Source organism: Bipolaris maydis (genome assembly GCF_028858645.1).
Source record: "Bipolaris maydis strain C4 unplaced genomic scaffold PSV08scaffold_4, whole genome shotgun sequence".
NCBI lineage: Eukaryota > Fungi > Ascomycota > Dothideomycetes > Pleosporales > Pleosporaceae > Bipolaris > Bipolaris maydis.
In genome coordinates this window covers 825638-849024 of record NW_027093860.1, presented here as the reverse complement: position 1 = coordinate 849024, position 23387 = coordinate 825638, and the positions used below count along the sequence as shown (strand labels likewise).

General features: G+C 51.3%; 10 protein-coding genes across 10 annotated transcripts; 3 read left to right on the top strand and 7 right to left on the bottom strand.

Annotated features, from left to right (window-relative positions):
- Nucleotides 1-118: 118 nt before the first annotated feature.
- PSV08DRAFT_219442 (cyclophilin-like domain-containing protein) lies at nucleotides 119-843 on the top strand. The gene is made up of 2 exons (XM_014223890.1): nucleotides 119-166; nucleotides 214-843. Exons 1-2 carry the CDS (start codon nucleotides 134-136, stop codon nucleotides 679-681), a joined length of 501 nt encoding a protein of 166 aa, XP_014079365.1. The 5' UTR covers nucleotides 119-133; the 3' UTR covers nucleotides 682-843.
- PSV08DRAFT_219438 (uncharacterized protein) lies at nucleotides 802-2356 on the bottom strand (the record flags this gene model as incomplete). The annotated part of the gene is made up of 4 exons (XM_066092153.1): nucleotides 1843-2356; nucleotides 1730-1788; nucleotides 1054-1678; nucleotides 802-1008 (listed from the first exon to the last, which is right to left on the bottom strand). The coding sequence occupies exons 1-4, from the start codon at nucleotides 2110-2112 to the stop codon at nucleotides 802-804; spliced, it is 1161 nt and encodes a 386-aa protein (XP_065949424.1). The 5' UTR covers nucleotides 2113-2356.
- A 534-nt stretch (nucleotides 2357-2890) lies between these two features.
- PSV08DRAFT_387318 (uncharacterized protein) lies at nucleotides 2891-3507 on the bottom strand (the record flags this gene model as incomplete). The annotated part of the gene is made up of 2 exons (XM_014223888.2): nucleotides 2891-3330; nucleotides 3390-3507. The coding sequence occupies 2 exons, from the start codon at nucleotides 3505-3507 to the stop codon at nucleotides 2891-2893; spliced, it is 558 nt and encodes a 185-aa protein (XP_014079363.2).
- A 394-nt stretch (nucleotides 3508-3901) lies between these two features.
- On the top strand, nucleotides 3902-4825 carry PSV08DRAFT_360618 (uncharacterized protein; the record flags this gene model as incomplete). The annotated part of the gene is made up of 2 exons (XM_014223887.1): nucleotides 3902-4341; nucleotides 4393-4825. The coding sequence occupies 2 exons, from the start codon at nucleotides 3902-3904 to the stop codon at nucleotides 4823-4825; spliced, it is 873 nt and encodes a 290-aa protein (XP_014079362.1).
- Nucleotides 4826-5473: 648 nt separating this feature from the next.
- On the bottom strand, nucleotides 5474-7506 carry PSV08DRAFT_282041 (signal peptide peptidase-domain-containing protein). The gene is made up of 2 exons (XM_014223886.2): nucleotides 6674-7506; nucleotides 5474-6623 (listed from the first exon to the last, which is right to left on the bottom strand). The coding sequence occupies exons 1-2, from the start codon at nucleotides 7372-7374 to the stop codon at nucleotides 5741-5743; spliced, it is 1584 nt and encodes a 527-aa protein (XP_014079361.2). The 5' UTR covers nucleotides 7375-7506; the 3' UTR covers nucleotides 5474-5740.
- A 626-nt stretch (nucleotides 7507-8132) lies between these two features.
- On the bottom strand, nucleotides 8133-8766 carry PSV08DRAFT_282037 (uncharacterized protein). The gene has a single exon (XM_066092561.1). It carries the CDS (start codon nucleotides 8564-8566, stop codon nucleotides 8279-8281), a length of 288 nt encoding a protein of 95 aa, XP_065949423.1. The 5' UTR covers nucleotides 8567-8766; the 3' UTR covers nucleotides 8133-8278.
- PSV08DRAFT_349460 (uncharacterized protein) lies at nucleotides 8691-9941 on the bottom strand (the record flags this gene model as incomplete). Its single annotated transcript, XM_014223885.1, has 1 exon — nucleotides 8691-9941. One exon carries the CDS (start codon nucleotides 9939-9941, stop codon nucleotides 8691-8693), a length of 1251 nt encoding a protein of 416 aa, XP_014079360.1.
- Nucleotides 9942-13367: 3426 nt separating this feature from the next.
- On the bottom strand, nucleotides 13368-14819 carry PSV08DRAFT_360615 (uncharacterized protein; the record flags this gene model as incomplete). Its single annotated transcript, XM_014223884.2, has 1 exon — nucleotides 13368-14819. One exon carries the CDS (start codon nucleotides 14817-14819, stop codon nucleotides 13416-13418), a length of 1404 nt encoding a protein of 467 aa, XP_014079359.2. The 3' UTR covers nucleotides 13368-13415.
- Nucleotides 14820-16780: 1961 nt separating this feature from the next.
- On the top strand, nucleotides 16781-22096 carry PSV08DRAFT_175138 (uncharacterized protein; the record flags this gene model as incomplete). The annotated part of the gene is made up of 2 exons (XM_014223883.1): nucleotides 16781-19548; nucleotides 19594-22096. 2 exons carry the CDS (start codon nucleotides 16781-16783, stop codon nucleotides 22094-22096), a joined length of 5271 nt encoding a protein of 1756 aa, XP_014079358.1.
- PSV08DRAFT_387309 (uncharacterized protein) lies at nucleotides 22056-23085 on the bottom strand. Its single transcript, XM_014223882.2, has one exon. It carries the CDS (start codon nucleotides 23048-23050, stop codon nucleotides 22268-22270), a length of 783 nt encoding a protein of 260 aa, XP_014079357.1. The 5' UTR covers nucleotides 23051-23085; the 3' UTR covers nucleotides 22056-22267.
- Between the last annotated feature and the right edge of the window lie 302 nt (nucleotides 23086-23387).

Below are 23387 nucleotides of genomic sequence, written 5' to 3'. Positions count from 1 at the left end.
TCATCGCTTCACGCTAGTCAGTGTGGCTAGTACTGTGGCTGGTGAAAGGGACCGTGCGTCGATCTAGCATTGGATTTCCAGATGCTGGGGAAGCTGCCATCACAGTCCTCACTCGCAACTCCGCATATCTACTATGGCTACTGAAGTCGCACTCGACACTACAATCGTATGTTTCGCATTCTCTATAGGGGAGAATCAATCTAACCTCAACAGGGCACTGTTGTTGTCGAACTCTACAACGACCATGCGCCAAAGACATGCAAGAACTTCTCAACCCTGGCCCAGCGCGGCTACTTCAACGGCCTCATATTCCACCGCATAATACCAAACTTTATGATTCAAGGTGGCGATCCTACAGGTACTGGCCGAGGCGGTGAATCCATTTATGGCGAAAAATTCGAAGACGAGATATCTCCGCAACTCAAACATACTGGAGCTGGCATCCTTAGCATGGCCAATTCAGGCCCTAACACAAACGGGTCTCAATTCTTCATTACCCTCGCACCCACACCATGGTTGGACGGCAAGCACACCATCTTTGGCAGGGTCAAGAGCGGCATGCAGGTTGTAAAGAAGCTTGGTTTGGTCAAAACAGACAAAGAGGATCGCCCCGTAGAAGAAGTCAAGATTGTTAGGGCATACCTCCCAGATGATAACGCTCAAGCGTTACAACGCTATTAGTGTGCGACAAAAGATAAATTGGTTTAACTCTCGCACAAAAGCCTCATGTTCGCGATGTCAATAGTGTTCTGGTGTGAGTTTGAAACTTCCATGTTGCAGAATAGACACTCATACGCTCAGCTAGTTCAAAGCGCCGTTCGGGTGGATCAACACCTTGGTATACCCTTCGATCCTCTTGTCAAACTTCTCGTACGCCGTTGGTGCATCCTCGATGTTGATCTCGTGAGACACGACGAAACTTGGCTTGGCCCTGCCCGATACGATCATATCGCGAAGATACCTGTTGTAGGCTTTGACGTTGCACTGTCCAGTTCCGAGGTGCAGGCCCTACTTGGATCAGTGCTGGAAAATGAATCTGGTGCACATGCATACCTTTTCGAACAGCTTTCCGAATGAGATCAAAATCTGGCCCTTCTTGCTTTGTTCATCCGGCGCTCCGGGATCAGCTGGCACATAAAGCCCTGGAATGCCTAGCCCTCCAGTTGGGCGCGTGACCATGATCAACTGGTCAAGGACGATGTTGGGTTTCTCTGTGCTACCCGATGCATCCACTGCCTGGTATCCAACAGCATCCACTGCGCGATCAACCATGCCGCCGTTGAACTTGATAATTTGTTCAACAGGATCGCTCTTTTTGAAGTCGATGGGTACGCAACCGATCTTTTCCGCTGCTTGTAGGCGTTCGGGGACCGTATCCACAACAAACACCTTGCTTGCGCCGCGTAGCACACCACTGTATGCTGCCATCAGACCAACAGGGCCCGCGCCAAACACTGCTACACTCTCGCCAGACTTGAAACCAGAGAGCACTAGCCCGTGCCATCCCGTTGGGAAAATGTCCGCAAGTAAAATGAAATCAGCCTCGTGCTCGGTCCCTTGTGGCAGTTTCAGTGCATTGAAGTCGGCAAACGGTACCCTGAGGTATTGTGCTTGGCCGCCTTGATATGGTCCCATGGCGACATATCCATACGCACCGCCAGCGAAGCCGGGGTTTACACTACGATTGTTAGACGATACTGTGAAAGCCTTCCGCCAAATCTTGGCTTACCCAGTACAGAACGCTGTCTTGCCTTCCTCGCAATTGCGACATCTGCCGTCCGCAACGTTCTAGGAAGTTCGACGTCAGCCCACGCATCTACAGACAGCGTCATGCGTACTCACAAATGGCAAGACAATCCGATCGCCCTTTTCCAGGAGAGTTACGCCTGGCCCAGCCTCGATGACGATCCCCATGTTCTCATGACCGAATACGAGACCAGCTTCCGCTGCAGTCCGTCCCTGGTACATGTGCAAGTCGGATCCGCAAATAGCTGCTGTGGTGACCTTGACAATGACGTCATCTGGATGCTGGATCTTAGGTAACTCGACGTCCTTGACTGAGACTTTGAACGGGCCTTCGTAGTGTACTGCTTTCATCGTATTGCTCGACATGTTTGGGCGAGTTGGCTCTGTCCTTGTTGCGTGAATTCCTTTTGCTATTGAGGTATGAGAGTGTAGTAAAACTCGGAAATGCAGATTATTAGGACCTAGGTATGAGTAAAGTTAAGAATAAAAAGTGTATGATGTAGGAAAGACACGGCTACGTCCCCTTATCAAGGGAGGTCATCCTGCCCCATTCATATACTCCTTCCCACTAGCTCTGTTCCGGTAGGTTGGCCACTGCCCTTCCTACATACATGACAATGAGCTATCCCTTCCCCCGAGCATCAATACCCCAGTTTTAAAGCAATCACGAATGCGTGGCTCTGGGTTGTCGCAAACCAAATCGTCTACGTACGTAACCCGAAGCCCCCCTCTGGTGCTAAATGGAAAGCCCCCCCTCATTCTTGGATTTTTTCGCTCGAGTTGGCATCTAGAGGCGTCATTATTGAGGGGCTGGGGCGGCAGATGGGGAGGGGGATTGTGGGGTAATGCTTTCCGAGTCGGAATCTAGTAGTGTCTTGTGCTTGTTTCCGAAGGTGCTTCGTTTTCTTTGGACTATGCAATTTGCGCAGCTGGAGTATATCAATGTTGCATTGAAGTGATTGATGTACGCATTTTTTTCTTTTTTGTCGTTTGGCAAGAGCGTGAGCGTACCACTGTGTTGTCGGGATTTGCAAAGGCGGCAGAAAGTATAGAATTTGATGGATGGATAGAGGATCTGGAGTCGGAAGTTGTGGAAGTTATTATGGCATTGATTTGATTAACTCTGTATGTTAATGTTGAGAAATCATAATGTGGGCGGCTCAAAATGACGCAGCGCATGCTTAGCTAACTGTGGGCACTTGGTAAGAATTTGGTGCAATAGTCCACGTAGGACAGCGAGAGCTGTGTTATGTTTCTTGTTCTGCGCACTACAAAAAAAGAATAGGATATCAGTGTTTTCTTGGTGCGCTACGTGCTTCCCAAGCTCTTCAGTAAGGAAGATGGAGAGCATACTAGTCTTGCCCTTACCAGGCCCACCTGAGATCCACAGCAGACGTTTCTCATTGGTGCTATCGCCATGACTACCGCCATCTAGCCAGGCACGATATTTCACATCGTTTATGATCCAATCGCATGTGTCTGGAACTCTAGCGCCTTTGGCGGTGATCAGACTCTCGCGGTCGACGTAGGGATCAGTGACAAAGAGAGCGTCGCGACACTGCAGAGCCGCTCTCTCCTGCGATTCTGCACGATCGACATATTACATAGTACTGAGAAACTATAAGACAGCAATCTGTTTGTACCCTGTGGAGATTTGAGGTCAGCAAAATATACATTTTTCGTCGACCCCACGAAGGCTTGGGAGCCGTTTTGAGTGGAGACCTCACTGATGTGTTGATTGAGAATCCGGTCGTCGGCCATCCAGCTAGTAGGCTGTCCGCGACATGAAGTGTGTTTTCTGAGATCCTGCAAGAGATTGATTTGTGCTTTATTTGGGAGATGTAGAGAATCAGGCTTCGGTTCCAATGATGAATAAGGTATTGCGGTGAATATATGGGGTGATGGGTGGCAGGCTCAGCCTGATCGAGGAGCCTATGAGCTTTCCCGTTCTACGCCCTCAATATGCAGCTCGGAGCATTGCCAGCTCAGAGTTAATGAGGAGGCCTCCAATACACAAGCGAGATCGCCGTCCTCATGAAGAGTTCAAGCTACATGCATAGGAAACGGCCAGCCTCTAATCTTTTCATGAACCCCTCAATTTATATATAGCTATTCTCAACTGAATTAGTAGTCAGAAGATTTTGTAATACTCATAATGGTCCCTTTCAGCATCACAGCCGGCGCTATTGGCATTACTAACGTCGCTACAACTAGTATTGTGCAACTGCGCAGCCTTGTCGACAATCTCTCCGAGGCTCAAGAAGTAGTTGCAGACATCATCTCTAGCCTAGACAACATAGAGCGTCCACTAGCCGCGCTCGAAAAACTCAGCATCCCAAATGAGGCTACATCAATCGCCGTCAAGGAGGACCTCTATAAAGCTGGTGTCGCCGAAGCAGTTAACAGCTGCGGCTATGCCTGCAAAAAGTTCCGGGAGGATTTGACAAAGTGGACGAAGCATTCCAACGCGACAAAACTGTCTCTTCGAGACCGCTTTTCTGTCGGTGTTTGGAACAAAGAAAAGATCCGCACGTTTCGTACACAGTTACAGTGGTGCGAGAACACTGTGCATTTTGCTGTTACAAGCACGCAGCTGTAAAGAGGCCTCAATTTCACTCTGAAAATCGCATGCTAATTTCGCAACAGTATGATTCAATTACGATCCGAGAAAACGTCTGAGGCTGATCGTGAAAGTCTGAGAAACCAGTTGCAAACTTTCGAGACAAAAATCATGGGACACATCGACCTCACCAAACATCAGCAAGACGAAGCCCAGACAAGAAAGCGCGAGCTAGAAGAGGAGCCTGAGGATGAGGAATACGGGGGTGCTATTCGACTATTAGCTATCCAGGAAGTTGAAAAGCAGTCATGCTTACTCGAGACCGACCAAGTGTCCTGCGGAGTGGTCTTCTCGCAGGTACAATCTAAACGGAGTGGCCAAGAGATTAGAAACGTCATCACTTCAGCTAACTCAAACGCACATGTAGGGATGCCAGCGAGCGTAGTAGGGAAGATTAACCAGCGCATCTCAAACATCAGAACTGATAGAGGCTCAACAGCTTATGTAGGCGTATTTTAGCTGATGCTCATCACCAGACGCAGGGATGATCGAGCTACTCAACCCTGATAGAATACCAAGGCAAGAGGAAATGAACAGTATGTGTCAATGCAAGAGAAAATAATATCAGCCCAATCTTCAAAGCATGCCTATTCATACAACCCCACAACTCGGACAACACTGCTCCCCAGTGAACTCCCAGAAACCCTACCCATCAACCTCCCCCACCTTCCGCGGACTTATCGCCAGCAACCACTGCCACCACCACCGTCACACATACACACCCCCACCAACCCAAGCCGCGCGTTCCCCCGCCCCAAATCCACTACAACCACCACAATAGCAATCAGCACCACGTTTCACCACTGCCCATCATTACCACACAACCCACGAACCGACCAAAAAAAAAATTCCCCCATTTAGTGTCTTTCATTTGTAACTTTTCCGCGGAGTCCCCATATCCGCTTTCCCCCCACCTCCCAAGTTCCCGCGCACGCGTGCGCTAAGTGCTACTTTATTAGTAATCCCCACAGTGGCTTTGTACGCGAGAAAAAAAAAAAGGGGGGGGGGGGGGATGGGGGTTGGATGGAGGATGATGGAAACGTATTCAAGTCTTGGGGTCAGCGAGAAAAAAAAAAAGAAAAACAGAGGTGGTTATAGATAGTAGTAAGATGAGTTAGAGACTCAATTCACATGACACATGACATGATTTAAACCAAAACATGGCCACCTCCAACATATGGATTCGATTCATTTATTTCATCCCATAACTTCTTGTTAAAAAGCCCGACATAAAAAAATGCCAGTTCGCTATGCACCCCCCCACCCAGTCATGACATTCACACGATGACAATGTCCCAACCTCCCCATAAAAAACCCCCCTAAAGAAGAAGGGAAAGAAGGAGATCAGACCATGACGTCATCTTTTCATTTCGATTACTTCACGCGGAGACGCTTGCCCGCGGGCTCAGCATCTACACGCTCCACAGCCGTAGTGGTCGACGCTACCCAGTTGTTTTGTTTAGTATCGATGTTTTGCGAAGCATCTTTTGCGCTGGTAGTCTTTGGTTTATCGTCATATCCGTCGTCATCGCTTAACTTCTTGAGCTGCCACGGTGCCTCGATGGACAAGGAAAAGATTTCTTTGTCTGATTTGCGGCTCGAAGCCCGTTTCTTTTGCGATGCTTGTCCCGCACTCGATTCGTTCTTGGGCAAAGGACTCTTGGGATCAGAAGTATTGCTAGTCTCTGCCTGTTCTTCGTCCTCAATCTCCTCGGTATAGTTCCACATTAGATTGATTTCACCACGGACCAGAGCGGTAAGCCAGATGCTGCCGAGCACGCCAGGTACCAGGTAAAGCAATGCGGGTTGTGCGTGATTCCAGATCATCATGACGCTGAGGGTAGCCAGCAAGCCCAGGACATAGCCAACTAAGCCAGCGTTGAAATATGTCTTTGGGAATGTAAAAGGAGCCTCTGTCTCAGGATTCGTCTTGGTAGAAACCCAAAGTGGCCGGCCTGTAAGGGAATGCGTCCAGAAGTAATCGGTCCACCGTCCAGTTAGCGAGTAGTATTCTGGCTTTTCAACAATTTCTTGGCCTTCTCCTGCAGCAGCGGGTCTGCACGTTTGGCGACGAAGGTAGAAGAGATATAGATCAAAACGCAAGGCAAGACCAATCATGATGCCAGGCAAGACGACATCACCAAGACCAAGCATGGCGTGCGAGGGGACTGAAGTGGGGTCGTCGGCTGCAGCGGGTCGTGGGAACATGAGCTTGATGGGAACATCTAGTGACTTTGCTACAGTTACCATCATGGGCCTGGGTTATGTGTTAGCCACGTTTGAAATGTCATAAACAAGGTGCCTTACGTAAAAAAGACAAAGTAAATGTCGTAGAAGAAGAGTGCCCCCAAAATCAGACTACCTGTGGCAAATGTCGTGGGAGACATGAGCTGCAAGGCACCGTATGAGAATCCAAAGCCCAGCAAATTTGTCAAGTACCATGGCTTATCAACCAAGTTAAAGTAGGCCACAGTTACAAGCCCAGTCAAAACGCCGACCATGCCATGAGGCCCAATTTTGAACTTGCCGGAGAAGACGCGATGCATGTAGAGTTTCAACGTCCACTTGTTGCCTGGCATGGCTCGATCAGCCCAGAGTAGATTCCTTGCCCCTTCAGACAGTGGGATCTTAGAAAGGAAGCCTGGTAGAGGCGTCACGAGTGGCTGCTTGTCCTTGACATCACCAGCTACCGGAGCCGCCTTGGCCGCCTCACCGTCAATGTGGTATAGCGCTCGGCCAACGACATGTCGGCGCGGGTATAATATGGAGTGGCCAATGTCAAGGAGGTCGGTGACCAGTCGTGAGACGGAGAAGACGCCAAAGACGGCAAAGTAGGCATTAAGGATTTTGTTGAGCAGGGCGGGGTCCTTCATCCACTTGAGAAGAAAGTACAGCGAAGCCAGGGCAGTCCCTGCAAAGAGAGGCATGAGCAAGGCATCTGTGGGCGACAAGCCTTCCATGATGCGCTGCTCGTCTTCATCTTCGTCGTCGTCGTCATCATCCTCCATATCCTCATCGCTTGTGTTTGACCTCTTTTTTTTCTTAGCGGGTTTCGCAGCGGTTGACGGGCGTGTGAGCGAGGCGTGTGCGCCGGCGTATATTGGGAAGAGGGCTGAGACGATCAAGTGGATGTAGGTGGGCAACATTGGCTGCATCAGCGAGAACTCGTAGGCAGCCTTTCCAAGGATTTGGGCCCAGAGGCCCGGATCCGAGTCGGCCATGCGGCGCTGGTATGGGATCGCTGTGCTGTTGTTGTTTTTTTCGTTTCTAGTCGCACTGTTCAGCAAAGACGGAGAGGACGAGTGATGGCGATCGCAGACGTGTAGATGATAATTATGGTGGGTGGTGTGTTTCAACTCTCCAGAAGGGATAGAAGCATAACGTGGGGTCAAGGATAGGCGCAAGGGCGCAAGAGAGCCAGGAGAAGAAGACAAAAGGAATAAAGGCCGACCAGAGTTGGACAATGGCTGCTGCCGGCTGCGACAAAGAAGCAATGGAGAGTTGATGGTTGTTCTAGCGGCGCGGCTGGAGTTCCCCAGTGACCAAGTAGCCGTTTGGCAGCAGGCCAATCAGACAAGGCACCACTCCCCACTCGACCGATCGCCAGCCGTGCCCCCCAACCCCCCGGCCTCAGATCGGCGCGTCTGCATGAGCGGGACCTTGCAGGCGGTCGAGATGCGACTCGCTGGATTGTGTGGGCGGCCTGCTGTGCCTCATGGTTCATCGCAATGTGTCGACCCAGGTGCTCGGGATGCTAAAAAAGCTTGGTGGGCAAAATAGTTGCATTGTGTGCCTAAAATATACGGGTTTTCTCCACCTCTCCCAGCCTACCATGCTCAACCACCGACTAGCTCTGCCTTGCAATCTGCAACTTCGTCCTTTGTGCTATCAACCTGATCATGTGCAAATTGCTCAAGTCCTTCCTCCGCCCTTGAAATGCAATGCGTTGTGCGGGTCGTGTATATTCGTCATACACCAAATATTCCAAAACGCCAATCCATGGAACAAGGTAAGCGCTGAACCGAAAATGGAGCAAAAGCCAACTATGACAAAAGAAAGGATAGGGGTTTTTTTTTGAAAAAAAAAAGAAAAGCCCATGTGATGGCTAGCTTCAACGCCAAACCCAAAATTACAAAACGATATTTCGTGTAAGGAGAAGAAAAAAACGACAAGTGAGAAGCAGGCAAAAAAGGCGCCCATAAGCTGAAGCCAGACCAGCTGACTTAGTAGAACATCCTGGTTAGTGTACACGACGACGAATGCCCACCCCCAAACGCACACGCTAAGAAACAAAGAAGATGCAGGAAATGGACAAAGGAAATGCCTAGCAAGGCGTAAGCCGGGTTGAGGGGTTAAAGTCTCGTAGCATGTCAAACGACATGCCGTCGACAGTGACACGCTGTTGTGACTCGACGTAAACATCGTGCGAACTGCCGAGTGGACTTGGGTCCCAAGACGACATGGCACTCAGCCTCTTGCTGCGTAGGTGGGGAGGCGTCACAGCCGCGATGACCCGCTCCTTCATTTGTGGTGTGATGGCTGATGGGCGCTTGCAGTCAAAGTACGAGAGTGAGACGGACGACGAGGTAAACGAGGGTGCCGACGTAGCCGACAGGGATGTCAGCTGAGGGTGAGGGGAACACAATGACGGGTAGTGGTCGTAATCCGGTTGGCCGGATGGGGAACTAGTAGGTTGGGCTGACTGATACGGAAACTTAAATTCCTTGGCGGCATCAGCCTCAGATTGGTCCTCTAGCGGGCTTGACGAAAATAGAAATGAGGAACCATTGCCATTGCCCGAGTCGGATGTTTGGTAGTAGCCTAGTACCGAAGGCGTATGGCTGCTCGTCTTGGAAAGACTGTCCTCGAGAGAAAGAGCGTACTCAGTCAGGGCATGCGACTCGTCGTCGGTGTCTTCGTCAGTCGAGCTCCATGCCGAGAACTGGCTCTTGACGGGTGCTCGAATCGGGGGTATCTCAATGATGCGTGGTTTTTCGACTGGGCGGCGTACCGAGGGGCATGACGACGAGCGAGACGATTGTGTGGCAAAGGACAAGTCCGGACACGAGCGAGGCGACAATGGCATTGAAGAATCCGAGGCGGGCTGGTAGGTCGGTATCGATTTTAGCTGGTTCTTGATGTATTCGGCTAAGGTGGCGGAATAGTCTCCTAGCGTGGGAGAGATGTTCCGAACAGGTCCGCCTTCATCACGTGGAACAACGGTTGACGTGCTTCGGTCCGTGGCATCTGAAGGAATACGTGCGTGCGAGGGCGCGTGTCTGCTAGATCCAAAGGGAGTGGGCTGTTCTTGGGGCGTGGGGATGGCTGCGAGTTCTTGCAGAAACTTGATGTGGTCTCTGGGGTCAAAGGGCCGGCTGCCCTCCTCGTCGAGCGACTGGTTGCGGCGGGCTCGGCGTTTGCGGACAGCAGCTCTGCTCTCGGCCAGGATGAGTTGGGCCTCTGGTGTTGTGCATCCAAGGGCGTCGATGATGGGGAACGAGTTGCTCCGTTGTCGCCGCATGCTGTAGCGGGGGCTGGCGGTGCGAGCAACAGGCGACGACTGGCGGGATTCCATGGTGTTGTGCATGTGAGGGAAGGAAGCAAGTATGTATGACGGCGGAATGAGGGGGTGATGATCTCAGTGCATGGCCGTAGCAGCCGCGGAACGAGTGGTATATGTGTAGTACTCTCGTAGTAGTAGTAGTAGTAGTAGTAGTAGTAGTAGTAGTAGTAGTAGTAGTAGTAGTAGTAGCTGCTGGTGAGAGGGCGAGGGTGAGTGCGGGCCAGGCGAGGTGAAGCACAAAAGAAGCGGGAGGGAGGGGGGATGGTGCAGTAAGTAGGGATGGATGGATGGATGGATGGATGGATATCAGCGGCCAGGGAGGGATGGTTCGAGAAAAAAGAAGGAAGCGATACTGCAGCGATAGCAAGAGTATGTACTTGAGAAGCGGGAAAAACGGGCGTGGCTCAATGGACTTGATGGGGTCAGGAGGATATGAGTGGTCGGCGGCGCCTTTGAGTGGCCAGAGGGCGTTAGCTCGTCGCAGCCTGGACGGCACTCAAGCCGACGACGGAACGCAAAAAGAGTTGGCATGGCCACATGACGTTTACTGACTTGGACGAGCGGGCATGCACATGGGTTTCTGTCGCACGGCCCCGGCCAGGGCAAAAAAGAAGGACGAACTATCGCGTACCCCTGGATGGCGTACAACCCTACTGCCGGATCCCGCTGGCGTTTCGTGCCTAATGGCCAATCCGGGTCGACATGGTTCATGGCCCTGTCATGCGCCCTCACGCAACGTCATGGCAATGGCACCAGCAGCCCATTGTCGTCTGGTCACACACTGTACGCGTAGCAGCAGCACCTGGCCATGGGAAGAGGGGGAGCGATGGATGGACCATGGCAGCGTCTGGCGTCGAGGCGTGGCCGGCAACCACATGTGCATCCTACACGCAGCAAGGACATAGACACGGCAGCCGTCTGGTCTCCACTGCCCACCAAGCCAGTGCCAGCACCAGCACCAGCACCAGCACCAGCAATCCGCGTGCTTTGTGTAAGGCGATCAAGGAGATCGACGGCACCCTTGCTTTTTGCCTTCGACCAAGTGTTTCTCAGCGGCCTGCAGCCTGATCAGCCCTGCTGTTGATGCCCTCTGCCTCTCTGACTGGCGGGCTGCCCACCGAGCTAGCGTTTGGGCGACGCATCCATCAGCCCAGTCCACGCAACACAATCGGGCGATATGGCGATAGGGCGCGCACGGCAATGAGTCGCGCCATCCCATCCCATCTCGCCTCCGCAAAAGGGTCCTTTTTGCATCCTGCTTCCAGCCCAGGTGCGGTGCGGGCATGCAGCCTGCAAGGTACTGCTGCGCGGCTCGTCGTTGCCCACGGCCATGCAGCTAGCACGCGCGCCACTAGGCCAGCCATGCCCTCATGAACCTGTAATCCCCATGCGAGCAAAAAAGGACAAGGAACCGAATTCGGCCCGACCGACGGTGGCGCCAAGCGGCGCAGAGGCTGAGCACCGCATTTTTTGCAGCGCGAAACCCGCGATGCAGTTGGGCATGGTGGAGAGGAACAAGGCGCATGGCCGAGTGGATGCCTGCCCTCGCGGCAAACCCAAGTCCAAGTGCCGCCTCGCCGCCACAATCCCATCCATACCCACACACCCACTCTCTCGCCGCCCACACATGGAAACACTGCCAACGGGCCGGAGCAGCCTCCGCCGCAACCTCTTCAAAGAACTCCCAACCGCCTGAAACATGGCCATGCTGCAGCACTCACGCTCCATCCCAACGTGCGACTTGCTAGTTGCCCATATCCAAATCTACATACTTACACATGGCTGCCACTCTGTCGCCTAGCCGGCATCCCCCCATGTCCCTGCACACGGCCCCTGCGCTACTAACTAAGTAAATATTATTTCACCCTCCTACGGCCTCCCCTGTGCATTCGGTTGAGTCACGGTCCTTGCGACAGCTTTGGTCACAGAAACATCAACACCGCGCCCACGGTGTTTTTTTATTCTCCTACTTGACATCATCATGAATAGCAATAGGCATCAATGCAGCCACCCTGCCTGTCGGGCCATGTGCATCACCAACCCAAACTCTGTTCCTCTTGCCACAACAAACCCATCACACACACCCCGCGGCCCTCTTGTCACCATCGGGCTGTTCCATCTACTCCCAGTGGCTCAGATTGCCTCTCCTCCACCCGATGGCTGCTGCCCTCAACGTGTCTCTCACCCGTTTCACCACCTCTTCCAACACCATCAAATCCAGATGCCGCATCCCCATGGCCTTTTGCGACTAGAGTGCGAACATGCATTGCACCACACCTCGCCTTTCCCGCCCGCTTCTTTCTTCATCCATCCAGACACCACCTATTCTGACACCTCACCACCTTGGCTTTTGCAATTTCGGCCTCCTGTCATGTGCACCCCGACCCCATTCGGGCAAAGACACAACCATAAGCACGAGCACCAACACGAGCACCACCACCCTTCCCTGAGCCATCAATGCCAACTGACACATCCATCGTCGGCCTTTTTCCATCTTTCGGCCTTATCGGCCTTCACGTCGTGCGAAGCGCTTACGGCTTCTGTCATGGACTATCGACAGTACCCTCTACTAAGACTCTCGCTCTCGTATAGCTTGTTCTCCTTCCGTCAACACCTCGTATTTTGACCCCACGTGAACAGTGTTTTTTTTTTCAGTACATTCCGGTGACCATGCTTCTACACTATTACTACTACTACTATTTTTCATGTCGCTCCACATGTCTGACATCTGCCTGAACTAACTCTATCCAGCACTGCTAGTTAGTCTCATCCATTGGCGCGCTCTTTCCATTATCAGACACCACACTAAGCAAAGCCTCTCGCCCACAGAATTGACTCAAGTCATCTCAATCTGCATCAAGATGAAAGCTGTTGTTGATTCATCAAGCGACACACACACCTGTCTGTTGACAGTCATCCTCGTACTTAGTTTCGTCACCTGTACACCGGTCTATTGCTATCCTGTGCAATACAAGTATTGCAATACCGCTCGATCTAAGCCAATGTTTCCGATGGCGGCACTTGTAGTTTATATCTCAGTAGCACGCATTGCCTTTGGCGGTCTCATCCAGGCTCCCCCATGTTAACTATGCAGATCGCAGTTTGTCTCGGGAGACGCACAGAGCTCGCACGCTCCTGACGATCCTCAAACTATCAACGTTCGTTGCTCAGATAAGACCAGAGTAGAATTGGTTCGACTACGTTGACTACAAACACGGCTGTACGAAACATCGCCGCCTCTTTCCCGCAACCACCCACAGATTCCCATGGCGGGTGGAGCGGGCCGCTAGTCTCAACATGCCAGGTCGACAAAGAACCAACATGTTGTTTCACCTACCCTACGCATAGTCTTAGTGATGCGCCCTTGTGGATGTGGCCCGCCCCTGCCACCTCAAAGTCTAGTAGTATCGTCGAGAAGCTTTTTTTCTTCTTCAAATGCCCAACATGAACACATGACCACTATACCTAAAGCATAGACTTTCTTGGTTACTCTTCCAGTGTTACAACGAAGCTTGACCACCCCGCTGCATACAACTGAGCAACACGCTTACCCCGCAGACTTTGAACTTCGTGGAACGCACTATAAAACCTCCGCGCTTCTAGCCCAAGCTGTCCCATACTGTTATCTCCGGCGCCAAACACTACCCTTTCCTTGGCCGGTGAAGCATTTGCAGACTCTGCTGCTACCAAAATATGTCCATGGCCAATTGCCACTTGATACACGCTCGCCTCGTTGCCATTGATCCTTACCTCGAGGCACTTTACAAACTCATCCGCATCCTCCTCCTCCTCCGCCGCCACCGTAATTCCCGTACTAGGTGTAGCATGCCCCTCAGCATTCCCATTCAGCACGTCCATCTCGCCCGTTGAACCCGGACACGCCTGACCCCACACAAACAGCTCACCCTCTGCACTCAGCGCCGCACTCAAGTAACCCCCCGACGCCACTCGCTTGACGCACGTCTGCTCAAGGTACGGTATGGCACGGAACTCTGACGCGCCGTCGAGGCAAAAGGGCCGGCCCACACAAGCTTGATATCTCGCGCCGCTGCTTGACGTCCACACAGCACCGCCGGAGCACCCCAGGACAGTGGTCGTCGTCGCGTTGCTAACTACCTGTGGGCCCGACTGCGAGTCATACCACGCGCGTTTCACTTGTACCCCCGACGCCGACGCCGACGCCGCCGCAAACGCCCCGGATCCAAGCCAGACGCGCAGCTGCGCCATGTCTTGAACGCTGGCTACATACCAGCCTGCCTTGTTTGCGATACCCGACTTTAGACTCAGTAGCAGCGTCTCGTCGCTCTGGATCGCAATGTCGTGCATTGTCAGAGTCTCGGTTTCGCCGCTACGTTGCGGTATCAAGTATCGGTGTACGTCATGCGATTCTGCATTGCTACTACTGCTACTCTGTATGCTGTCGTCGTCGTCGTCATCTTCTTCTTCTGTAGGAGTAGTGAATAAGACAATCTCTTGCCCCCCATCCCCGCTCTCTTCACCGCCAAATGTGACTATGTAGCCTTGTAGTCCGTGATGCATGGTGCTGCCGAAGAAAACTGCCGTGTGCCCTTCTTTTTCTCCAACTGCTTTTGCTAGCCGTCCGTCGGCCGTACTGGCTGCGTGCAGATAGTCTTGTTGTGACTGGCTTAGACCGGTGCCGTGGTATCGTAAATGCCAAGTCTGTTGTTGCTCCTCCCGACTGCTGCTGCTGTTGTCGACATTGCAGTATGCGAGTAACACGTCGCACCATGAGGCCCAGAGAATACGTATGCTACCTGCTACTGCTACTACCGCTGTGCTTGTCGGTACTATGGTGTCGTCCTCTTCTGGACTGCCGTGGAGCGTGCTACTACTACTACTACTACTAGACCCGAAAGTGTATAGTCGCATGGTTTGTCGTGGGGTGACTTTTTTTTCTCTTCTCGATTTTTACTTTATTAATTCTCCGTCTGGTTATTTCTCCGAAGGATTTTCGGGCAGTGGAGACGCGATCGTGATGGTGATGTGTAAAGGTTGATTAGTAGCTTGGAAAGTTTAAACCTGGTTTCAGTTGGATTGATTAGTTGGTTGGCTTTGTTCACCTCTTTTTTCTTGTTTTTCCTTGATGTTGCTGCGTGATGGAATTTGACCGAACATACTAGAGTACCTTAGTAGCATGGGCTTGGCATCACTCTTATTTTTTTTTACGGACGTACCCTTACTCACCCTGTTGTTTTCGCGAGTTTGCCTGCCCTCGACTCATGGACTCTTTCTTTTTTTTCGCATCTCGCGTCTGCTTGTTTACCAAAACGAAGGGAAATGCGAATCCGAAAGTAAGGAAATCTTATTTTCCCCATGACCAATTACGCGTATTACGGAATACGTACCCATTCATACGCAAACCCGATATTTCCCGATTTGCGAATACGCAAATAGAAACGTCTCCCCGTATTTGTGTTCCTCAGGCGGCCCGACGACAGGCGGGCACGTGAACAGGGGGAAAAGGTGGCGGTTGGTTTCCCTTACTATAGAGTTTCCCCGCATGTCTGAACTAAGGGAAACTAGCTGGTCCTGTTTTTTGGAATCCCGCAAGTACTTAAAAGCGCAAGCCACCATTTCATATGCTAGCGGGATCTCTTATTGTGAGCTCTACTATGTGTTTGGTTGAGCCGGAACTATTCCGCTCTTTTATTTCTGCGAAACGGAACGTGTACAGCCGCATTACATTGTCTGATCCGCTTAATTGACAATTTGTGCTTGACAGATAAAGACAGGTTATGCACATGTCGTCATGGCCTTTTTCCATCATTAATTACTTGATATGCCCTTGGATTTGGCATGGCAATCTGCTTTTTTTGGTCATGCCCGAGCAAGGGGGTGAGTGGGGCGGGGCCTGACTTTTGTGCCTTGCATTAGCGCGATAGCTACCATACTCCATGGGTGGGGGCGTGAACATGGTAGAATACGAGGGTTAGAACCAGTTTTCTTTGTCGTGTCCCTTTTTGGGGTTTGACCTTGATACTAACGGGTTAAGCGCCGGCTTGTGTTTTTGTGCACATGAGATGTCAAGGTACATACCTTAGCGAGATTGCGGAGAGAGATTGAAGAGGAAGGTAAGGCTTTGTTGCTAGGAAATGGGAGTGTCGAGGGGTTTGGATTTCCGCTGTCGGAGGTTTTCTCGTGTATGTGGGTGGGTGCCTGCTCATATGCTTCTAAGAAAACGAGTAATCTAGTGTTTGTGGTATTCATTGAACCGAGGCTTTCGGATAGAGTACTTGGTGAAAGCGCTACACAAAGCTATCACACTGTAGCCACTGGGGTGACTCTTGAGCGTGTCTGCTTCTAAGGTTGTTTGCCGTCTTTGACCAGGTGACTTTTCACAATTTACAACAACTGCAGACATCATACCAGACATTGTTCTGTTGTACCCTGGATCCTCTTAATGCAGTAGACGCAGGCAGCACGATGATCAATTTAATCCTGAATTATCCATAGATTACCAAAAATTCCACGGTCACATGATTTCGCGGTGAGAGCGTGTCGACGCCAATCCTTCGTCTCGCTCTTGATTGGCGGCTGCCTGCTTAGCCAGGCAACGACGCGCCTTCTAGCCTGAATTAGCGGTGACTGCCTGAGAACCCCGCTTTCACGTCGTTGGATCGACCCTTGCATCATATCGTCAATTGCAAAAGGATACAATCGAGCGGTTTGTAGAATATTGCGGTTTTCCAATGCAGATATTTAAATCCATGTTCTAGTACCGTTCTTCCTCACTTGTCCAACCCATCCACTTCATTGCATCGACCTCACCTCCCGCCATTGCAGCAATCTTCAGTCACATCATGAAGGAGCAACAACAGATATCAACACCAATGGAGCTTCCTCCGCTCCCAGTCAAGCATGACGATTGGATTGCGCATATTTCTAGTCATCCAGACAAGTCGTTGCCTGAGTTGATCGCTCCATACAAAGAATACGATGCCAAACTACGCGAGGTCTTTGCCCAACAACCAAGCCACCCTGCAATAGCAATTCCCAATGTCGTCCCTATATTCTCAGGGCACGAGTGTGAGTTGAAGGTTCGTGCTCGCAACCTCGCAGAAGAAACCGAAGATGAACGCCAACGCTACATCATGCCCCTCAGCAATGCGGAGCGTAAGCCCAATGGCTCTCCAGCGGTCGTGACATCGCTCAGAGAGTTCCAAACAAACTTTCAGTTATTTTCCGAGTCATCTCTCGTTGACTTGGACTGGTCCAATGTTGTAGCTGCAGGCAGTTCTGTCGTGACATCCTTGTTGCCAGTCTCTGAGCAGCATAAATCTTCCAAGCGAGCCCTCAGAGGATACTACCATCAAAAGTTGGCACCTGCTTCTGATGTTGATCTCTTTCTCTATGGACTCAGCGAGGAACAGGCTGTCGAGAAGATCAAGCAGATTGAACAGCGCATCAAGGACTCAATACTGACTGAGACGACTACGATCCGCACAAAGAACGCCATCACTATCGCTTCTCAGTACCCAACTCGCCATGTCCAAATCGTTCTACGTATCTATAGGTCTATATCTGAGATCCTTACGGGTTTCGATGTGGACTGCTCTTGTGTTGCGTATGACGGGAAACAAGTCTATGCCAGTCCGCGTGCTCTGGCTGCTTTCATGACCCAGATCAACACAATCGATCTGACCCGTCGCTCTCCCTCGTACGAGAATCGCCTTTCCAAGTACGCGCGGAGAGGGTTTGAAGTTTACTGGCCGCTTCTCGATCGCTCTCGCATTGACCCGACGCTGTTTGAACGTTCGTTTGGGCGAACGCTTGGTCTTGCCAGGCTATTGGTTCTTGAGAAGCTGCCCAGCAGTACTGCTCGAGAGGCTTATGTCAACGAGCGTCGCACTGAGCGTGGAAGACCGCGGATTGATCGAAGGCCTACGAGAAAGCTGCGGGGAAATATGAAAGACATGCACGAAGAGGATGTTGCAGAATGGGTGGAGACTGACGAAGTCAGTGACTACCATACCTTCACCATTCCATATGGGCCAAAATATTCTGCACGAAAGATTGAAAGGTTGCTGTACGCGAAAGACCTGCTACTCAATGCAGAGTGGAACCGGCCAAAAACCCGAGAGACTGCACTGCATCGCCACCCTGCATTCTTTGGAAATGCAACTGACGTAATAGGGGATTGCTGTGGCTACTGCCCCAAGCCAGTCACGCCCGAAGAAGAAGAAATTGCAGCAGAAGAGGGAAAGATCTATGTATCCGGGGATCTATCATTCATGAAAGATGACCCGGGACGCCAGGCTATCGGGTCATTCCATCCTCTCACCGATGACGACTGGACGGATATGGCCTATGTTGGCAATACCGCAAGACTATGTCGCGCCATTGTAGACTGCGATCTTGAACATGTCCAGGACTGGTTGAGCCAAGAAGGTGCTGATCCCAATCAGCGCGACTACACCGGCCGTACTCCACTTCATCTGGCAGTCACGACATCCACATTGGAGATTGTACAAGCTCTCATTGATGCAGGTGCTCGGCTTGTCTCCCGCCTGTTTGATGGAAAGACTGCTCTTCATCTTGCGGCTATGCGCGGTGAAACTGAAATGGCCAGGGCACTTCTTACCAGGAGCGAAGCCAATGAAGAAAAAGAGACTCTTAAGCAGAGCCAACAGCATGCTCCAAAAGGAGGCAGTGATGTGGTCTCTGCAAGATTGGAAGAGGAGAACAACACGAATGAAGACGAGGCCAATTCTTTCGATGAAGAGTCTGAGAATGACGACGTGATGACGGAAGGCTCTTTCGTGAAAATCAGGAACCAGGAAACATCAAGTCACGATACATTACCGGAAGACGCGGATGGTGAGCCCGACATTTATGACATTAATGTGTTGGCCTGGGACGCGCCAGTATCCGCACTGCATCTTGCCATTGCCAACGGTCATTTGCACACGGTGGAAATGCTCGTCCAAGACTTTGGTGCCGATGTGTTACTGCCCATTAAGCTTGTAAACTCCCATGACAAATCGCCGCGGGCTGCAATTCTCCCATTAGTCCTTGCACTGCATCTCCCACCCGAGAAGGCCAAAGAAATGACGAAATTACTCATCAGTCTTGGTGCCTCACCAGCTCAAGCAGATGTCAACAACATGACAGCATTGAGCTACTTTGCTGCGTATGGAAAGGATCTAGTGCAAACCATGATCTCATCAAATCGACCTGCGGCAGAACGAGCCGCCAACCATCTTTCTTGGAGCAACAATTCACATCAACCAGATGCAAAGAGCATCCTGAATATTGCTATAAAAGGTAGAGATCCCGAAACGGTCGAGGCACTGCTAGAGCTCGGAGTCAAACCCGAGGTTGATTTCGATACATACATCTCATCTGTCAAAAGCCCGGCCCACCTGGGGCGCGACACTGAGAGAAATGAACGGTACTTTAGGGAATGGTTTGAGCAACCCGTATTCTCTGCCCTCCGCTCCGATCTGCCTTCAGTAGTCCAAATGCTCCTGGATGCCGGTGCCGACATCAATTCTCTTTCTGAGAATTTATGGAAGAAGCGTTCTTATCCGAATAACATGCAGAATGATGCGGGTACTTTGTTGGACTCTGTTCGTAAGAAGATCGAGTCCCTTCGTGTGTTTACGACAATGGGCAAAATCGATGGCGTGGACGGCAAGTTGAGTTCCACCGGCTGGGTAGACAACATCGATTACTACGCTCCAGCTCTGCCAGCTCCACTACAAGATGACGCCCATTACCTTCAAGACTACAAGCCCGGCACTTACTCTCATTTAGTTGTGAGAAAGCAAATTGAAGACGCTAGGACAAAGTATGAGAAAGACTTGGAGAAATACCAAGACCATGCGGAGCCCGAGAAAGAGACAAAAGGTACTGCGGAAAAGAAGGCGGCTGCTGAGTCTTTAGTCAAAGAGTTCGAAGCGCTTGAGCGTCGCTTAGTTGAACGGGGCGCGAAGACCTTGGAGGAGCTTGACCCTGAGCACGTAGGCCCGGAAATTCCAGGACCCAATTATTACGACCGTTACCGGGTAATTCCAAAGACATGGAGCCAGAACCTGACCTTCCGTCTCCCGAATTTGACTGAGGAGCGAAGGAAGGCTTACATCAAGCTATTTGAAGCATGCTGGGAGGGTGATGGCGTAACAATCAAGAAGCTCACCCTAGCTATCTGGGGTGATAACCAAACTCCTCTTCAAATTGCCGTTCAGGATTCAGAGGACTTCTCACCTTTATCTGTTGCTTTGCTGCGCAAGCATTATGGCATTGCAACACTTATCCTCGAGATTGCGCAAGCGCAATATGGCCCAGAGCAAAAGCCATCGGCAAGACACACGATCCAACAAGAAGACGAAGATGATAGCAGCACTGATGGCGGTGAAGATGAAATCGCGATTTACTCTGAAATTGTGAACGACCAATTTACCATTGAGAATGTTGGTGAGGTACAAAGTCAGGTCAGAAGCACGATAAAGCCCCTGGAGATGATCAACTGGGGTTGCTCTATGTTTGAGTTCATCGCGAATAATAGCTCGTCATCAGGGCTGGAGATACCTGGTGGCGACCAAAGCCAAGAAAAACGAAGAAAAAACATCGGTAGACCTCACAATCTGTTCCAATTCGCCATCTACTTGGACGACGCCAATATGTTCGAGTTCTTGATTTCAAAGTGCGAAGAATATACCCGAATAGACTCGTCTACCTCCGATGACACCAGTCCAAAATTCTTCAATTTCTCTGAACCCGACTTTCTGTATGCAATCGGCCTTGGTCGAGTGCAACTGCTCGAGAAAATTATCAAACGCACTGGAGTAGGATTTCCACTGAACGATCTTGTCGAAAAGAGTGGTATTGAGATACCCATGAATCCAAAGTACTACCAAGGACTCTCTGTTTATGGTAAGAAGCGAGCAGATTGGGCAAATGTTGGAGGAGATACCAGTGGCAAAGTTCGTGACATGCAGCATTCACCTGTGCTGCGTGCGGTTCATTATGGGAACTTGCAGAGTGTCGAGTGGTTCTTGAGTGATTCTCCGTTGCGTTGCTATCTGCAATTTGTGGATACTCATCGTGACGACGTTCGGATTCAGAATCTCGGAAAAGCCAAGGGTGGGCTGGAGGCATCCATTACCAAATGGCTCGGTCTGAACTCTCACTTGCTACTACACTGTGCCGTGATGAGCCGGAAGAGTGAGGAAACTGCGTACCTACTCCGGCAACTGTGCAAGTCCCACCCCGAGGCTCTCGAAAAACGGTCGGTAAATGGCATGACCCCCCTGCATCTCGCTTTTGCTCTCCACCGGGTCGAAATGGCCAAGATTCTTATAGAAGCCGGCGCTGATCAAACAACACGGAATAACGAAGGACACAACATTGTTCACTCTATACTGGATCAGTCTTGTAAAGACAAAACCAGCGTCCTTCGTGAGATGCTGGACTTGATTGATACTCGTCTCATTCCTAGTATGTTTCTCGAGCGAACTCAGAGCGCACCCGGTGCAGCTACACCGCTTGCACGCTGGGTTCATGTCAATGTGCAGAATCGGGAATACAGTTTTGACAAGGAAAAGCACGAGGAGACCCTTATGCTGTTGCTTGAGTTCAGCAAAGGCGAAGATCTCGGGATCATCAATGGCGATGGAGATACACCTGTCCATGCTGTAGTCAGGTACCATGCAGACACATTGCTACGCGTCATGCTGGACCAACGCCCCCAAACCCTCTTCTTCGAAAATGCGTCAGGACGCACCCCATTCGAAATTGCAGAAGACACTTATCTTTCAGAAAAAGTCTTCAACAATCCGCCACCGCTTTCGCCCGCTGAGCGGCTTGCAGATCCGAGACTATTCGGTCGATCATTCTACAGGCGCAGGAATGCCCAGGGTATACTTAGAAAGGATCCACAATCGTTTATTGAAAGCCCTAAAGAGCATCGCTCCAGCATTGCAAAAGTATTGCAAATCTGCAAGGACAGTGCTGCAAAGCAAAGCCAGGGTCGAAAGAGAAAACTGGTCAGTCTGGTTGAAGCCAACGAAGTGGCAAAGAGGCTTGCGGCAAGAACTGAAACCCGCTATGTGCGTGCTCGACTAAACGAAGAGCAAGTTACAGAGGGAGAAGATGAGGAGAAGGCCCCAAGGTGGGACGAGGTGACTATCTGGTTCCATTACTAGTTTAGGTGATTTCCCTTAGCTGGCATGATCGTGCAACTATCAAAAGATAAAGTCTTTCCTATGTAGTACTCACCCAATGAGGTTGCATTTCAGTTAATAGCATCAAAATATATACCTCTATCGGTAAATATTAATCGTAGTCATGCATCACCAATTGATTGTATCAACATATCACGGCAGTCCAACACCAGAAAACTCTGCACAAACCTCCAACAACCTATCCTGCGCCTTCTCATCCTCCGCAGCCTCCAGCGGCTTGCCCTCCCGCTTGCTAGGATGGAAATAGCGCCCACTCTTCTTCGCTGCCACCTCTTCCTCCCCTACCGAAAGCATAACATAACTCTCAACTGCCGCATCAATACTCTCCGGCGCAGAACTACCCCCCATCTTCGTAGCCACCCACCCGGGATCCAACGCATTACTCCTAGCCTCTGGCCACCTGCGCGCAAACGCCTTTGCAAACATGACATTGTGCAGCTTACTCGCACAATACGCCGCGTTCTCGCTATACGCCGCGTCTCCGCGCGTCTTCCACAGCGGATCCTCGAGCTCCTTCGCCTGAGCATACTTGTGCATTTCCGAGGACAGGAAAACCAGTCGTTTGGGGCGATGAATCAGACAAGTCAGCACGTACGGCGCGATTGTATTTACAGCGGCGAGGGCGGGGATTCCCTCGCTGGTTTTGCGCACGGGACCGCGGAAGAGGCCTGCGTTGTGGATGATGGCGTCAAAGGTACCCAGCTTGTTGACTTGGGCTGCGAGGTCCTTGGTTTCAGACAGGCTGGATAGGTCGCCCGTTACGACTGTTTCTGCACCGGGACAGGCGGTCGTGGCGTCGGCGGCGCGCGGCGCGTTGCGCGCGTGCAGTACAACGCTGTGGCCTTGGGATACGAGGCGCTGGGCGGCGGCGAGGCCGAGGCCGTCAGATGAGCCGGTTATGAGGATACGGGCCATGGTTTGTGGGATATGGTAGGGGACTAGTGAGTGTGGTACAAGTGGTGTGTAGTGCGAATGCGTTTTAGCGTCATTAATACTGGTGTTGATGGGTGGCCTTGCATGGTGGGAATTGTCCAATCATATTGACTGGGGTTCATGACGTAGTAGCTGGGGCATGAGCATCGAAATCATACATTTTTGCGTGGCCTGTGGGGTATTTTTTTCGAGGGGGGGTTCGGGGACTACTGATGGCCGTGTGTTGGGTAGCGGGGCGATTGGGGGTGCGGGAACTTCTAAGTACCGAATCGGCATGTGGCTAAGAGCGCACGTCTCCTTTTGCTCACTTGTAGTATTC